The sequence below is a fragment of the Poecilia formosa genome, unplaced genomic scaffold (genome assembly GCF_000485575.1).
Source record: "Poecilia formosa unplaced genomic scaffold, Poecilia_formosa-5.1.2 Scaffold134, whole genome shotgun sequence".
NCBI lineage: Eukaryota > Metazoa > Chordata > Actinopteri > Cyprinodontiformes > Poeciliidae > Poecilia > Poecilia formosa.
In genome coordinates, this window is record NW_006800073.1 from 710549 (window position 1) to 728288 (window position 17740).

Sequence of the window (17740 nt, forward strand, 5' to 3'; positions counted from 1 at the left end):
GGCCAGCTGCAGCTTATTTGCATAAAAGTGACAGGACCCTAAAACAGCTCATTCTGAAAGGAATCTCAAAATACTCATAATGAGCAGCTGAATTATTTGAGAATGATTTTGTGCAAAAAAATCTAATTAACATGTTTTATGTGACTCATAGAGCTATTCTAAGTGATTTAAGAGGAAGCATAATGGGTCTCCTTTAAGAATGTGGCTACAGTTGTAGGATTAATCTGCTATTTGTGTCAGAAAATATGAAATTTTACGGCATTTAGAATAAATTATGTTTAACATTTTTAATTGGCATAACTTCATTAAAAAAAAACAACAATAAAAGCAAAGCTTAGCATTCAAGCTTCAAAATAAATAATGGCAGATTTTTTTCATGTGTTATAAAAGGCTTAAATTATAAATAGAGTCTCTAAAAGTCCCTGCAGGCTTTTGTCCAAATCTCAGATCTCCAGCTTTACTGCCAGGGAGTTAATTTCACAGAGAATCTTCCCTGCGAACGCGATGGAGGATCCAGTGTTACAGTGTAAGACTGCAAACATTCAAAAGTGTCCCCTGGGTTTCCTTTCCGAGATCCGCTTTCCTGCTTAGCATTCTGACTGAAACCCTTTAAATCATCCTGAACAGCTGAACTTGGATCTGTCCTCTGGGGTACTTTTGATTAAAAGATCGAATTAACTGAACCCATAAAAGCAGCGAGGAGGTTCAGGCAGGGGGTGGCGCCGACAGCACGGCTCTGTGAATTTATGAAGGAGCGTGACCTCATTTGACACGTGACCCTGGATCCATTCAGGACATTTTTACGTTTAAAGGGACCTATTATGCAAGAATTTGCATTTTACATGTTTCCGTACTTCCATTTGGGTCTCAACTGCTTAAAAATGCTTAAAAAAAAACAAAAAACCTACAGTTGTGTTTTGGCAATAAGTTAATGTGTCTTCTGAGTGTCTGGAAACTTCCAGAGTGTAACAAATCAGTCTGTTACCTAGCAACCCCAGCAGAGTTCCACCCTGTTACCCAGCAACCCCAGCAGAGTTCCGCCCTGTTACCTAGCAACCCAAGTGGAACTCCAGCACATTTAGTCAGCTCAAATAACTCAATTCAGAAATACTTTATTGTGATCTTAAGGAGAAATTAAATGTGGTTGTTGCTCATGTCAGTAACAGCTGAAGGTGGAATGTAAGCAGTGGTGAACTCTCACGGTAAACATTATGCTACTACCAAGAGTTTTAATGTGCTTTACAACGGCTGCTGGAAAAGACAAGTGTTTTGTTGTTGACTTACCATCCAGAAACCGATTGCTGCATTCTTGTTGGTTGCACAAGAGGCTCTACTTCTGCTTTGCAGAGATGTACGGTTGTAAAATTGCGCATCTATTTGCAGCCATTTTTAAGTGCAAATGGCTTATTTTGAACTAACCAGATTGGAATCTCATTATCTAAGAATGATTTTGTGCAAAACATGTAAAAACCATGTTTTGTTAGGATCCTAACATATTCAAGGAAGCACAGTAGGTCACCATTAAAACTTGCAGTTTGTTGTCATGGAGACAGAAACAGATCATTTGGCTTAGAGAAACAGTTTCTTACAGTTATATTGAAGACGGGTGGAAAGGTGCGTGAAAGCACATTGACTTGATTATTAAGAGCAAGGGCAGGTTCTGCACAGATTGATGTCTCACTTGCTGTCTCTGTCTTTTGTTTTGTTTCCTCATTTGGTGCAGAGTTGCCTCTTGATGGTAAGAAAAAATAATGTTTTAGTGTTTCTGTGAAGAATTCTGACAAGCAAACACATTATAAAGACGGCGCCTTTAACAGAAACAAAGATTTTTTTGTCAGACGACGACACCGTTGATTTCTACCCCCAACAATTGAGAAAAGAGAGTTAAAGTCCTCAGTTCATAACTTAGAGATGATAATTTGATGTTTTAATTAAGGCTGGGAAATATGGCAAAAACACAAAATTTCCCATTTCACTTGACTTTTTTTTTTCTCTCTCATATTTTTCCAATAAAGTAATTAGAAATAACAGGAAACATTTTCAGAAAGTGGCTTTTATTTCAGTCACCTCTTTAGTGAGTTGCACTGTTGAGTATTAGGACCAGGCTATGGGAATTATTGTTTAATTACAAGAAATAATTCATAATATTGGCAGAATAAAGATGCAATTTTACCATTTTGAGACAAACAAAATTATTATTTGTTATTATTTACTACTTCATTGTCATATTATGACATTATTCTGGTAATATTAAGACTTTATTGTCATAGAACTTTATTCTCATGACTGAATTCTTGGAATATTATTACTTTATTTTGATATTTAAAAAGAAAAACAATCATAGAGTGAAGTTTATATTTTATTGTAAGGTTGATCTGAATTCAAAGTCCAAATAAATAGAAGCTGTAAAACAAGATGGCCGCTCTGGACATGTTGACATCACTCTGCTCTATGGGAAAAAAAACTTTATTTTCTAAAAATGACATCTTCAAAAACCAAAAAATTTTGCCCTTAAATTAAACCCAGATATTTTCCCTGACAGTTCAGAGACGCTTTAGTGATTTGCTTGGTCCGTTTGTCTTCGTTCTGTCTGTGGATTCATCGCTGGGTCATGTTTTCCTGCTCTAATTTGTGATTGAATTTTCATCTCAGATGCTGCACCAGGAGAAGGTGGTGAGATGTCTGAGCAGAGCAGTCTGTTTGTGCTGAAGCCGGAGAGCGCCACCGCCACCAAAGGTTTGTCAAAATAAACTGAGTTATACAGAAGACGTTAAAACAAGTAAAAAAAGCTAACTTTAACTTTACATCATTTTATGATGTAAAGTAAAAGAAAGGGAATTTTTTCCCACCTATGGTGCAACAATCTGTACAAAAATAGTTGAAGCCCATATTTGGTTCAGTTTCAACATGTTTCACTTCGATTTGGCAACATTTGCTCAGATGAGTAACATCATTAAGCCTTTTCAAGTTGATCTAGAGCTCGTTGAAATCAATGGAAATGTAGAATTCACCAGAGGTGATGAAGATCCGGAGGACCAAAGAGACGAAGAGGACAGAGGACTTCCAGTGTCGTCTGTCTGATGTTTCTCCCAGCGTTATTCGCTCCGGCTGCAGAGGGGTTTAGGCGCTTTGTGGATAAAAACTGTAGGCGCTGTATTTATTTTTAGCTTGTTAAGGTAATGATCATCCATTCAAGCCTTTGTCAGTTTTGCTCATACAAATGACTCAAAGTCTTCTAGAGAGAAATGTTGAGGGTACAGATTGGGTCCTTCTGAAGTTGTGTTTGTCTCAGACTCTCTCCCACTGCACTCTTCTTGTGTTTTCTTGTGGGAAGCAATCCGGACTCACCTCACTGTTTTTATTTTTTATTTTTAGTTGCAGCCAACAGTGACACCATGTGGCTTTATCTAAAATTACACCAGTCAGATGCAATATGATAAACAGCTGCTGAGATAAAGTTAGCCTTCCTGTGTTCACTCTGTAGACTCCAGTACAGAACGGACCAAAACGCGTCGTCAACCCAGTAGGTGAAAAAATGGCGACCTCCATGGGTATAAAATAAAATATGTTCATTTTTGAAGTAATTATGAGTTGTTTTTTTATCACAAACAGCAATTTTTTAGTTAATAGAAAACTTACAACATATTAAGGCCAACATGTTCAACTAATCCTGGATCTCTTTAAGTTTTCTGCCTCTTACACCAAGCAGATTAATTAGTTTTTCTCTTAAACTTTACAGACTGTAAGTCATTAAATGTGGGAAACATTTTCTTATGCTGGTTTCATTTTGTTACATCACAGAAAGCCAATATTTTAACAAGGTTGTATATTTTTTTATTTTTACAAGTGTCCACTCTGCAAGAGGACAAACTGTTTATCTGTCTGGAATAAAAACGCCGTCCGTCTTTGTTGCTGGCAGGGAAGGACATCACGTTTGTGGCCAAAGTCGACTCGTCGACGCTGAGCAGGAAGCCCGTCATGAAGTGGCTGAAGGGGAAGTGGCTCGACCTGTCCAGCAAAGCCGGGAAGCACCTGCAGTTCAAGGAGTCGTACGACAGAAACACCAAGGTACGCGGCCATTTTCTCTGTCTCAGCCTGTTCACCGTTGCTCTACAGGCTGTAAACCTGTCAGTGTTGGACGTTTTCCAGCCTTAAAGGGCCAACGCAGGTTTTTGGAAGTGGATATATGGAGGTAAAAAAACAAAACAATAACAAACATGAAGAAAAACTTAAAAATCCTGATTCATTTTGGCTTCAACTTAAAAAAAAAGAAGAATAATGACATTATTAAATGTGATTATGTAGATTTTTACCAAACCTGGAGTTGCAGTGACTGTCTGTGCTTCGGTTTCTGTGCCGTCAGATCTACACCTACGAGATGAGCATCATCAAGGTGGTGGACGGAGACGCAGGTGGCTACCGCTGCGAGGTCACCGCCAAAGACAAGTGCGACAGCTGCGCCTTCGAAGTCTCCGTGGCGGGTAGGTCCGCAGACCCACACGTAATCACATCATTGTCATCTCCCATTCAACGCGTCCGCCATAACGGCGTAACTGACTGTGTCAGCCAATAACGCGGAGAGCGCCGCAGACATTAGAGCCGTCGTCCAGGTCATCACTGCTCCTGCGGCGCGGCGTAACGGATTAACCTCACTTCCTGTTTCTGTCTGCTGCTTCCAGCCGCGCAGGAGGACCAGCAGGACAACATCTTGGAGGCGTTCAAACGATCGTGAGTGTCGCTCTGCGGATCGCCGTCTCTCTTCCTGTCGCGTCTCAGAGCTTCTACTTCCTGCATGTCATCAGGAGTTTCAGCGTCTTTTAGCCACAGCTGGGTAGAAACTAGTTATATTTACTCAGGTACGTTTACTTGAGTAACTGTTTTGAAAAAGAAAAAAAATTACTTTAAGACTATTTTTACTTACTTCAGTAGTTTTATTATGAAGTATTTCTACTTTTACTTAAGTAAAATTTCTGGATTTTCTACCCACTGAATGAAAAACAAGTTTAAACCAAAAACACACCAGACACAGAAACACACCTAAAGTTTCTGTTAAAGTTTCATACATTTTTTTATTGAAAGAAAAAAATGATTTTGCCTGATTTTGTTATTTTTTGTTACTTATATGAATTATTGTCATTTTTGTCCTTAAAATACCAAAATTTCCACTTAACTTTATATTTTGGTCCATCTGATGATGTAGTTTTTAAGTTAATCAAAGTCTACTAAGGTAGCTTTTTACCAAATACTTTTTATTTTGAGTAAATTTCTTTCTACTCTGCCCAGATCTGCTTTTCAGAGATTTTATGGTTCATTCACAACAGCTAATTGAACTCTACACTGTAAAAACACGAAATCTTACCAAGTATTTTGGTCTAGTTTCCAGTCCAAATATCTTAATACACTTGAAATAAGACAAAACTGTCTTATAAGTAACCTTTCAGTCAATAATTCATTATTATTAAAAAAAGTTCTAGTTTCACTGGCAGATTATTTCACTTTTAATAAAACATTTTCCCAAATTATAACAGAAATAATTTGCCGTTTTTTTGTTTTGAGTTGGTTTTTTAGTTCACATCACAGGAAGTTTGCATTTTGTTTGTTGAGCTCAGTGTCTTCTTCAGAGGCGTTTCTTTCCGTGGTTCTTGATGCAGCGCCCCCACAGGTGAGGAGGGGAACTGGCTTAGTTTGGATCGTTTGGTGCAGCGTGAAATTGAACCGCAGCAGCTGAAAATGTAACAAATGTTGCAACTTTGGTCCACATTGGAACCAAATCTGCTGGTGAAAACACCCAGAGTTTAAAGTGTCTGTAAAGTGAAACGATAACAGAGTCAGACAAACAAAAAGATGACGAGTTCGCTGAGCCTTTGGCACCAAACGACGTGTTGTTCTCATTTAAAACATTCGCTCCACAACGAAAGCTTCTCAACTTGTACAATTTACACTTGTGTTGTTTTCTTTTTGTTGTTTCACCTACAGTTTTCTCAGTTTTCACCTTAAAGACGGTAAAAGCAGATCCACTGCAGAAAAACCAGAAATAAACTCAATTTTATTTTCTTTTAGATATTTTCTAGCATGTAAAATATTTATTTACGTAGCACCTTTAAAGATAAAAAAAATCACAAATGCTTCAACAAACAAAACCACAAATACAAATGTAGCAGATTTAAATAAACAAAATCTAATAATTTTAAATAATTTGAAAAGTAGGAAGAAGCAAAAGCTTCTACATCTAATGATCCCTATTATAAATATTTACGAATTTACTTTATCTAATTTTTACTCCATGTCACAATTTCTACTCTTAAATTATATCTGTACAATTCAATTAATTTATTATTATTTAGTCTACACAGTTGCAGCCTCATGCATAAATTTTTGTACCTTTATTTTATTTTTTTAATATGTTTATTAAATATTTTGGTTATTTGTACAGAAAAAATAACAATAATAACTCCAACAGAACAGAAATTATGCAGCAAAGATAGAGACCAAATTAAATGATTTATGAAATTACAGCAATTCATCTATTTTTATATAAACTTAAAGATTTATTTTGAGAAAGTCCAGAACTCTGGGACAATATCTCTGCCTTTAAAGCACAATAAATCTCAGAAATTATATTTTTCGCAACTGAACAAAAGGGGCGTCTATAAATACATGTATTTTTTTTTAAATCGCCTACAGAGTTAATATTTGTAGATTTTTTACACCTAATCTGAAGGATGTGGAGCGCTGAGCGAATCATTTGGACATTAGATAGTTTTAGTGATAAGCTTTTTCATCTGAATATGTTTTTAAATGTCAGGGAGGATCTGATTAATTGAAATTGGTTAGATCAGAAAGCCTTAATCAGCCTTTTACATTAACATATAAGCAGGAAAATGAGAAGGGAAAAAAGTCCTGGGGGTGTCGAGTCTGCGTGGCGATTTCCACGAAGCATCAGCAGGATTTGGTTTTTGTTGTTTTCTAACATCATGGTGAGCGCCGTCCTCGTGTGTTTGAGGTTCATTTAACTCATCTGAGACCGAGAGAAATCCAAATAACTTCAAAGCCGGCTCCAGAACGAGCGGATCATCTGAGGACGGCGTTCATCCGGCTGTCCTGAGGGGAGCGAATCCTCCCAGGACAGCACCGTCCGCACGCAGAGTAAAAAATGAGTAAAAGGAGGTCGGCTGAGCGTGAAAATGATGTCAGCCCTGCAACACAGCATCTGAAAATATCAACAGAGTTTAAGGATTTTCCCGTCATTAAAACCCTCCATGATGGAAGTGATGTGAAAACAGGTTTTATTTCAGTAAAAACATCATTAGAGCGACGAGAGCAAATGAAAATCAGAGCTGTCATTGTCCCTGCACTGCAAAAACACAAAATCTCACCAAGTAATTTTGGTCTAGTTTCTACAGCAAATATTTTAATAAACTTGAAGTCAGACAAACTAACTTAAATGTAAATTTTATATACAGAGGCTTGTTCTAAGTAAATATTTCCTTAACGTTGATTAAAAGTTCTAGTTTCATTGGTAGAAAAATTAACTTACAACATAGGAAAAATGTCATAAATAGTTACATAAAGTTACATTTACTAAAGTAATTTCTTTTTAAATTAACTTTTTTTTACTACGCTGTACTTTTTACTTCCAGTAATTTTATTATTATGAAGTATTTCTGCTCTTACTGGAATGAAAAACAAACAAAAACTCACCAGACTCAGAAACACACCTGCAGTTTCTGTTAAAGTTTCATTTTTTATTGAAAGAAACTGATTTAGAAACATTTTATTTTCCCTGATTTTGTTATTTTTTGTTACTTATATGAATTATTGTCATTTTGGTCCTTAAAGTATAACATTTTCACTTAACTTTATATTTTTTTTAAGTCTGATTATGTAATTTTTAAATATTAAATGATTGATGACTTGATCAGTTACTCAGTAGTTGAGTGACTTTCTACCAAATACTCTTTTACTGTTGTAGTATTTTCTTGGATGATTACGATTTACTTTTACTTGAGTGAAACTATTTTGAGTAAAATCTTTGGGCATTCTGCCAAAATTAGCCATAAAACTGCTACTATAACAAATAATAAGTAATAAAAACTGTTCTAAAACTAAGTAGAGCTAAACTCAAAACTCACAGAATAAATTCACCATAACTAAATGTCTCTTTTTCTCAGAGGAGAGGGGGATGAGGATGCTGGTGAGCTGGACTTTAGCGTTTTGCTGAAGAAACGGTAAGATAAGTAAAAATAATCCACATTTTGACTTCGCCTGCATCAGATTTAACTCTCCGTCTGCATCAACGCTGATATTCAGGAAGGAGAAGAAACCGCAGGGGCCAAAGGAAGAGGTTGACGTATGGGAAATCCTAAAGGCAGCCAAGCCTTGTGATTACGAGAAGATTGCCTTTCAGTACGGCATCACGGACCTGAGGGGCATGCTGAAGCGGCTGAAGAAGATGAAGGCCGAGTCCAAGAAGAGTGATGGTGAGTCGCAGAGGAGACATTTTATGAGACAAACCCAGAATGTGCACGAGAAATTTGACGGCAGGGAGGAAACTAAACCTGTTTAATGCAGCCGGCTGTAAATACTGGCAGCGTTTAAAGGCCTCAGGAGGGAGGTTACACAGGCTGGATGACAGGTGGAGTGTTTGTTAGCCCGTTACTGCTAAGAGCCGGCTGCCGTGGATCATTTTCTCTTAAAGCTGCACCAGAGCTGCGCTGACATGATCCTTTCTCGTTAGCTTTCCTGACAAAGCTGGACTCAGCCTACTCTGTGGAGAAGGGGAAGAGGATCCAGCTCACCGTGGAAGTGGCTGACCCCACGGCTGAAGTGAAATGGCTGAAAAACGGGCAGGAAATCAAACCGTCAGCCAAGTAAGCCACCTGAATGTGTGAGCAATACTGAAGGTTGGATAAATCTATGAGCTACAACAAAAATATGTCCGTTAGATTCCTTTTACACAAAATGAATCTTAGATAATGAGATTTTAGTTTGCTCAGTTCAGAATGAGCTATTTTAGGGCTTCTTGTCACTTTAAATCCAAAATTGTGCTGGCCAACTCAGCGTTTACATTAGTACGTAAAAATGGCTGAAAACAGATTCGCAATTACACCACTGCACAGCTTTGAAAAGCAAAAGTGGAGCTTCCTGCACAACCAAAAAGAATCCACTAAGTTGTTTCTGGATGGTAAGTCAACAACAAAACACTCGTCTTTTCCAGCAACCATTGTACGGTAAAACCAGCTGACCTAACATGCTGGAGCTTAACTTGGGTTACCAGGTGCAGTTAAATTTCGAAGGTTTTTCAAAGTTCTTGGTTTGTTTTTAGACATAGTAGACACTCGAATGGAAGTATAAAAACAGGGACAGTGTGAACTTTTGCACAATANAATAATAAGTAATAAAAACTGTTCTAAAACTAAGTAGAGCTAAACTCAAAACTAACAGAATAAATTCACCATAACTAAATGTCTCTTTTTCTCAGAGGAGAGGGGGATGAGGATGCTGGTGAGCTGGACTTTAGCGTTTTGCTGAAGAAACGGTAAGATAAGTAAAAATAATCCACATTTTGACTTCGCCTGCATCAGATTTAACTCTCCGTCTGCATCAACGCTGATATTCAGGAAGGAGAAGAAACCGCAGGGGCCAAAGGAAGAGGTTGACGTATGGGAAATCCTAAAGGCAGCCAAGCCTTGTGATTACGAGAAGATTGCCTTTCAGTACGGCATCACGGACCTGAGGGGCATGCTGAAACGGCTGAAGAAGATGAAGGCCGAGTCCAAGAAGAGTGATGGTGAGTCGCAGAGGAGACATTTTACGAGACAAACCCAGAATGTGCACGAGAAATTTGACGGCAGGGAGGAAACTAAACCTGTTTAATGCAGCCGGCTGTAAATACTGGCAGCGTTTAAAGCCCTCAGGAGGGAGGTTACACAGGCTGGATGACAGGTGGAGTGTTTGTTAGCCCGTTACTGCTAAGAGCCGGCTGCCGTGGATCATTTTCTCTTAAAGCTGCACCAGAGCTGCGCTGACACGATCCTTTCTCGTTAGCTTTCCTGACGAAGCTGGACTCGGCCTACTCTGTGGAGAAGGGGAAGAGGATCCAGCTCACCGTGGAAGTGGCTGACCCCACGGCTGAAGTGAAATGGCTGAAAAACGGGCAGGAAATCAAACCGTCAGCCAAGTAAGCCACCTGAATGTGTGGGCAATACTGAAGGTTGGATAAATCTATGAGCTACAACAAAAACATGTTCGTTAGATTCCTTTTACACAAAATGAATCTTAGATAATGAGATTTTAGTTTGCTCAGTTCAGAATGAGCTATTTTAGGGCTTCTTGTCACTTTAAATCCAAAATTGTGCTGGCCAACTCAGCGTTTACATTAGTACGTAAAAATGGCTGAAAACAGATTCGCAATTACACCACTGCACAGCTTTGAAAAGCAAAAGTGGAGCCTCCTGCACAACCAAAAATAATTCACTAAGTTGTTTCTGGATGGTAAGTCAACAACAAAACACTCGTCTTTTCCAGCAACCATTGTACGGTAAAACCAGCTGACCTAACATGCTGGAGCTTAACTTGGGTTACCAGCTGCAGTTAAATTTCGAAGGTTTTTCAAAGTTCTTGGTTTGTTTTTAGACATAGTAGACACTCGAATGGAAGTATAAAAACAGGGACAGTGTGAACTTTTGCACAATAAATCCCCTTTAAAGTTCAAATATTTATTTCTTTGAAGATCTATAGCACATATAGCAGCAACAACGAGATGACCAAAACGTGCTGGAGTTCCGCTGGGGTTGCTAGGTAACGTGCTGGAGTTCCGATGGGGTTGCAAGGTAACGTACTGGAGTTCCGCTGGGGTTGCTCGGTAACAGGATGGGCTTTGCTGATTTGTCACATTCTGGAGGTTTTTGAAACTGCTCAATTTTCAGACACCAAAAAACATGAACTTATTGCCGAGAAACATCTGGGTGTTGCTTGTACTGTTTGCACAAAAATGTGGAAAATGTGCATTTTGCATAGTAGGTCCCTTTTAAAAGCAATACTAATAATAATAGGCTAAAGTTAAAGCTGTTTCTCATCGCTTACACTCAATCTAACAAAAAACAAACAGTTAATTAAAAATATTTATCTGGAAGTTATTTACACATCTGGCTGCTACAGGAAGCAAGTAAACTTAAAATAAAGTCAAATGAATTGAAAACATCCCTTATCACAGCATCTTTACCACTCAACAGATGGCGCTGTCCCTCAGATCAGACTGAATTACATGAATGCAAAGTTTTTGGTCATTATGACTTTTTAAATTCAGAGAATCAGTCCCTACCTTTTACTACAGATCTGTGTTCCAGACTTTTACTCCTCAGACATCTGGTTTAAAAAAAAAAGAGCCATTTTATGTAGTTGTTGAATTATTACTCTTCTACGCAGACATTTTGTATTCACTAAAGTACAGTTTACTCCAGTATCTGTTCAGGAAAGCGTAGCCTGAGCTCTGGTTTGTGCACAGATCGCACTATAAAGTGTTCATTTAAAGTTTTATTGGCGCGGCTTTGACTTTGAGACGAGTCAGACTGTGTATGCATGTGTCGGTTCTCGGCCCGTTTCGCCCGCTGGGCTCCATCCAGCCTGCATCTCCTTCTGCCACCTCCTTTCCCCGCCTCCTTCAAAGGCTTCTCTTAGTGTTTTATTGAAGAGGCTACAGCTGTTGCAGTTGGTATTTCATCAATGTCTCTCCACCATCTGCTATTCGTCATGCTGTTTATAGGAAGGAAGGAAGTAAGGAAGGAAGGAAGGAAGGAAGGCAGGAAAGAAGGAAGGAAGGCACTTCCTGTTCTGATCAAGAGGAAACTTTTATGTTACTCTTAAAGTAAGAAAAAGAGGAGGTATTCCCTCCATTGAGCTCAAAATAAATCTAAATGTTTTTGTTAAACATAAATTAGACTCAACCAATAATACAGTGAAACTCTTAATCATTTTATTATAATATTATGTGAATTATAAATCTTGATGTAATTCTCAGATTAAAACCCAAATTCTCAGATTGAGTCAGAATCCTCTAATCTTCTTCTGTGCTTTTATGCTTTGCACTCCAGTTTGTTTTAATAAGCTACAGATTTAGGCGTCTAACGTTTGATAACTATATTAATTACTAATCTACAGAAAAGAATCAGATATTTTTTGCTTTCTCTCCAATTCTTAAGATGCCACAGAAATCATCTTACAGCAGAGAATACACTAATCTTTACGTCTAATCTCTGAATTTTTAACTTTGCGACAAACACCAATCCAGTGTTGTTGTTGAGGTGTTGTTGGCCGGTAACCATGACGACTCTATCTCCTAAAAGCCTCTTGTAAAATGGCGGTGGAGACGTTTTGATGTAACCTGAAGGCATTTGTATGGGAGGAGCCAGAGCGCAGAAAGAAAACGAAACGAGTCACTTTCGCCTCTGAGCCTCTTGTTGTCCTTCTTTCTGCTGAATTTGTTGTCATGTTGTGATTTTTTTGTTTTTGCGTTTCGTTTTTCATCTTATATTCCAGGTATGTGTTTGAGAATGCGGGCAACAAGCGTACCCTGATCATCAACAAGTGCAACCTGTCTGATGACGCAGCGTACGAGTGCGTGATCGGCGAGGAGAAATGCTTCACGGAGCTTTTCGTTAAAGGTAAATCAGCCAGGAAAACACAGGAGAGAGAGCTTCACCTGAGTGAAGAAGTTTCCCCGGCTTCTCCAAATCTAACAAAATTGGTGTCAAATGTTTGAGCTACGTTTGTGCTGTTTTGTGCAGTAAACATTTTAATCTGTGCCGCCATTGTTTTAAAGATATTAATAAAAACGTTTCCAGAGGTCATCAGAGGTCAGCCATCGCCCCTCACATTTACACAATCCAACAAATTTGTTGTCAATCCGTTCAACTCCGTTTGTGCAGCAACAAAACCTGTTTTGTGCTGCTTTCGCTCTGGAAGGTTTTTGATTCACACAAGTGAAAACCGTTGCTGAAACTAGCGCCGGCCACCAGTTCTGTTAGATTTGAAGAAGTTGGGGGGCGACTTCACTCACTCAGGTGAGTTTCTGCTCCGCTTACATTTTCTTATTTGAGCGCAGAGAAACGCTGTCGGCTCGTTGTGCTTTGTGTGCCTGCGATGTAATCTGTTTATTTCTCTGCTTTCATGCCAAACAGAAACGTTGCAGCTCTCTGCTTCGACTTAGTCATATTTAATAGCCGCACAGCGAAGGAAATGTTCGTGCTTTATTTAAAACCAACTGTTCTTGTTAATGAGCTGGCATATTTATTAGAACTTGACTGAAGAAACTAATTTTTTACCTTTCTATACATTTTTTATCGTGCAGCTCAAAGACACAGTTAAACAATCATATTTACACATTTCAAGGTATTACCGTTATTGGATTAGATTTCTTACACAGTAGCGTTATAACTGCCTTTTTTAAAAAGGGAAAAAGACAGTTTATATGCATTAATCATGAGAAATAACAGAGTTGATAAATTTATCAGATTAGAAGATGAACGTCTAGATTCCTGGTTTGAGACTGAAGGCTGAAAGTTAAGTTAAAATTACAAAATCAGTCTAAGATTAATCAACAAAAGAATTATTTGCTAGGCAGTATTTTTTCATCTCTAATATGATGTTAGAGAAAAAATGGTTTTATGGATTACAGATCTTATTCGTTCATTATATGTCACAAAATAAGTGAACCAACCAAAAACAGCATCTGTTTATTTTTTTCTTAAATTAAATCCTTTGTTACAATAGAATTAAAAGTGAGATCTCTATTTAAACCATAAACTGGCCTTAAAGGTGCTTTCATGAACATGTGGGCGGCACAAAACACTTTTATTACATTTTTTGCACTGAATTATTCTTAGGTAATTAGATTTTCTTTATGCAGCAGTAAAACCAGCTGACCAAAGTCCTGGAGTTCCGCTTGGGTTGCTAGGTGACGGGTGGAACTCTGCCTGGGTTGCTAAGTGACGGGTGGAACTCTGCCTGGGTTGCTAGGTGACGGGCGGAACTCTGCCTGGATTGCTAAGTGATGGGCAGAACTCTGCCTGGGTTGCTAGGTGACGGGAAGTTTTTGAAATGGCTCATTTTCCAGACATCATAAGACATTATTTTATTGCCAAAGTATTTTTTTTAAGTGTTTGGGTTGTCTTTAGAAGAAGTTGAGACAAAAGTGCGCAAAAAGTGAGTTTCGTTTAATGGGTCCCCTTTAAGGACTTCATCCACCATGTTCTGTAAAACTTGTGAAACACCTGCAGTGAAGCTTGCTCACATTTCTGTGGCTCTGAGACTTTGTGCGCTCACCAGCTGAGGGAGTAAAGATGTCTGGAGGGGAAACGGAGCAACGACGATGACAAATAGTCAAGGCTAGCGGAGCATCAAGCATCACACCCTGTGGTTGCACAATGCGACTCCGGCCGCCTCAGGGGAACCGATCCACCTTCCACCTCTGAAGACGGATGTGTCTGGGGGCTTGGATAAGGACTTTAGCAGCACACTGTGACATTATTCATTTACTAGTGATGGCTTGAATTTCTGGGGTTTACAGTCACAGAGACAAAGAGAAACAGCTTTGAAGAATGATTACAGATGAGCCGTTGGATATTTTGACGTATTTCTGTTCAAGTTTTATCAAAAAGTTAAATTCCTCCAATAAATACTTTGAGTTTACGACTCAGGGCGTTTCATTTGTCCTCAGAGCCTCCGGTCACCATCACCAAGCAGCTGGATGATGTTCACACTGTAGTGGGGGAGAAGGTGGAGTTCGAAGTGGAAGTGTCAGAGGAAGGAGCCAACGTTAAATGGTGAGAGCACAAAACCGTGGGGATTTTAGGCTGAAAAACTAACAAATAATTAAAAACGACTTCAGAAGGTCACCTTTCTGTCCACAGGACAAAGTGTTTAGCCAGAACTCAGCATTTAGTATTTTAACTGGACATGAACTGTAATTATTATGTATTTTTAAGGTACGGATAAGCAGATCTTTACTTCTGTGTGCAAAAAAGTAATTTCTAGGATCTGGATTGAACCCAAACTACACCTACAGTGGAGGAAAGACACGTGGAAATGAGCTTTTTTTGTTTGCAATATGAAACTTGTGCAAAACTGTTGGAAAACTGAACTACATTAATTAAAAATCAGCTTCCAGAACAAAAAATTTTGATTTTTTTTCTTCTGCAAAATTAAGCAATTAAATTACATTGAAGTGTTTCAAGTTAAATCTCTTGGATCGATAAGTGAGAGAAAGTTTTGATAGTTTGTGAGTTTTTCTCCTCAGGATGAAAGACGGAGTCGAGCTGAACAGAGACACGGCCGGCTCCAAGTACAGGTTCAAGAAGGACGGGAAGAGGCACGTTCTGGTCATCACCGAAGCCACTAAAGACGACATCGGGACGTACTACGCCTTCACCAACGGCGGAGAGTCAAGTGCCGAGCTGGAGGTCGAAGGTCAAAGGAAGACTTGATTTATCCAAACAAACAGGCTTTTAAATAACCTGTAAACTATGACGGCGTGTTGGGGCCGTTTTAGAAATAGAACATAAAAAAAGACGAGTAAATTTTCACCAAAAAGCCTCAAAGCAACAAACAATGGAGAAACATAGAATTCTGAATTTGAAAAGTTTAAAATTTGCTAGAAAAAACTCATATTTAGAGATTAACCTATGAAATTTTCTTGAAAAACAAGTTTTTTAATTTGAAAAGTCGAAAAAACCCCTGATTTTATATATTCTTGTAAGCAACTGTTTGAGTTTGAAAAGTTGAAAATTTGCTAAAAGAAAAAAAACATTTTTTTTCAGATGAATCCCAGAAAATTTGCACACAAAAAAAAATCTGAATTTTTGACACTTAAAAACTCAAATTTCCAATTTTGGGGGAAAAATTTATGGATTAATCACAAAATTTCAGTTTTTTTTTTTTCCTAAAAAAATTGTGACTTTTCAAGCTCAAAAATTTTCAAGTTTTCCGAGATCTCAAAATATCAGAGTTTTTTGGCTAAAATGTACCCGTCCTTTTTTGTTTTTCTATCCCCAACATGGTAAACATCTCACTGAGCTCTTACGGAAATAATAACCAGCTGCTATTTAAAGTTTACCAGCTCGAATCTCCCTGCAATTTAATCCGAACATGTTGACGTTTTCCATTCTGACAAGCATGGAAAGGAGTAAATTAGTCATTACTTAGGTGGTAATTAATGAAACTTGGTTAATTCCTTGTATCTGCGGCTCTCGGCATTCGTCAGGCTCTTTTTGTTTCCACCTCTTACTGGTTTCTGCTTCCAGGCGCTGCAGACGAATCCGCTAATTGATTATGGTGTGAAAATTGCCGTCCGTCCTTCTCTGTTAATTGGGGAGATTACTGGAAGTCCAATCATAGATCTGCGAACATCAACATGCAGCTGTGACAGTTTCAGCTCCCTGTGAGAATATCTGAGGATAAAATAATCTACATTCATCACCAGATTTATCAAAGGATTCTCGTTTCTGTCTCATCATTTGTGATATTGTGAAGCAAACACATGATTAGAATATATTTACTAATAAGTAACTTCTGAGTTTGTTGCTCTGGATTTTACTTAGGAGTGTCGTAGTTAAAGGGGTTGAATAGAACGTCACAGATTTAAAATCGTCAGTTTTTTTCACTCTCAGCCTGATTGAATGAAAAACATCACTTTAATATCATTTTCTATTTGTAGGAATTACGGCCGGGCGATGCGGCTTAAAAATGTTTTCATATCACTTCCAATTGTAATCGTTCTTTTGATTACTTTCCTTTCTAAGAAAGAAATTGCAGAAAATATTCTCAAAAAATGGCTTTTATTTTGCTCTTTAAGTTATGTGACAGAGTATTGAGGCCAATGAGAACGTAGTTATGATTCTAGCAGAAAAAAGACACAATTTTACCATAAATTATATATTTAAATTACAAAAAAAAGTTGTTTTTTTTAATCAGAAAAAAAATATGTTTCCTAAGTTCATGTAGTTCTTTCTTTAAAATAGACAATTGTTTCAACGAGTATTTCAAAGTCTTGCTACTGATAATAATTTGATGCTTAAAAATCAAATTATTTTGATTTTTTTATGTTTAGAGATGAAGTATTTCAATTAAGCATTATGTCATCACTTATATGTGTATAAGTATATACAGTTTGGGACTTTTCATAAAATCATGACTTTATTCTCGTAATTAATAAAAAAAGATAAATCTTAGCCTGACGCTTGGAGTTGACCTGAATCCAGAGTCCAAATAAATAGAAGCTGTAAAACAAGATGGCCGCCATTGGTGAGCTGACGTTACTGTGTGAACTAAGGAAAGCCAAAGAGTTCATTGGTTAAAAAAACAAACACTATTTCCCCAAAAATTAAATCTCCAACAATTCATTTACATAAAGCCAATTAATTGCCACGCCGTAGTAAAACCGCGTTTTTTAGCTAATCCTGCTAAATCCTCCGTATGTCTGTGCAGATAAGGAGCTGGAGATTCTGCAGAGCATCGCTGATGTGACGGTGAAATCAGCTGAGCAGGCCGTGTTCAAGTGCGAAGTGTCCGATGAAAATGTGACGGGAAAATGGTTCAAAGACGGCGTTGAAGTTCAGCCCAGCGACCGCATCAAAGTCTCCCACATCGGCAGGTATTCCCAGACGCTGCGCAGCAACCCGAGTTTCTGCTCTGATTAAACCTTTTCTCCCATCAAACTGCTCTGCAAAAACACAAAATGTTTGTT

At 38.1% G+C, this 17740-nt stretch overlaps 1 protein-coding gene across 4 annotated transcripts in view; it reads left to right on the forward strand.

Annotated features, from left to right (window-relative positions):
- The window catches only part of mybpc2a (myosin binding protein Ca), a 66744-nt gene that overhangs the window by 27310 nt on the left and 21694 nt on the right, over window positions 1-17740 (forward strand). For 2 of the 4 annotated variants that reach the window (XM_016676464.1, XM_016676465.1), the window contains 11 exons: window positions 2653-2736; window positions 3920-4068; window positions 4364-4481; window positions 4680-4728; window positions 8172-8228; window positions 8311-8480; window positions 10048-10180; window positions 12538-12662; window positions 14717-14822; window positions 15296-15465; window positions 17482-17647. In XM_016676464.1, coding sequence (XP_016531950.1) covers window positions 2653-2736; window positions 3920-4068; window positions 4364-4481; window positions 4680-4728; window positions 8172-8228; window positions 8311-8480; window positions 10048-10180; window positions 12538-12662; window positions 14717-14822; window positions 15296-15465; window positions 17482-17647 — 1327 coding nt within the window. Of the gene's footprint in view, window positions 1-1723; window positions 1739-2652; window positions 2737-3919; window positions 4069-4363; window positions 4482-4679; window positions 4729-8171; window positions 8229-8310; window positions 8481-8737; window positions 8871-10047; window positions 10181-12537; window positions 12663-14716; window positions 14823-15295; window positions 15466-17481; window positions 17648-17740 lie in introns of all 4 variants that reach the window. The other 2 variants (XM_007562137.2, XM_007562138.2) reach the window with 2 other exon arrangements.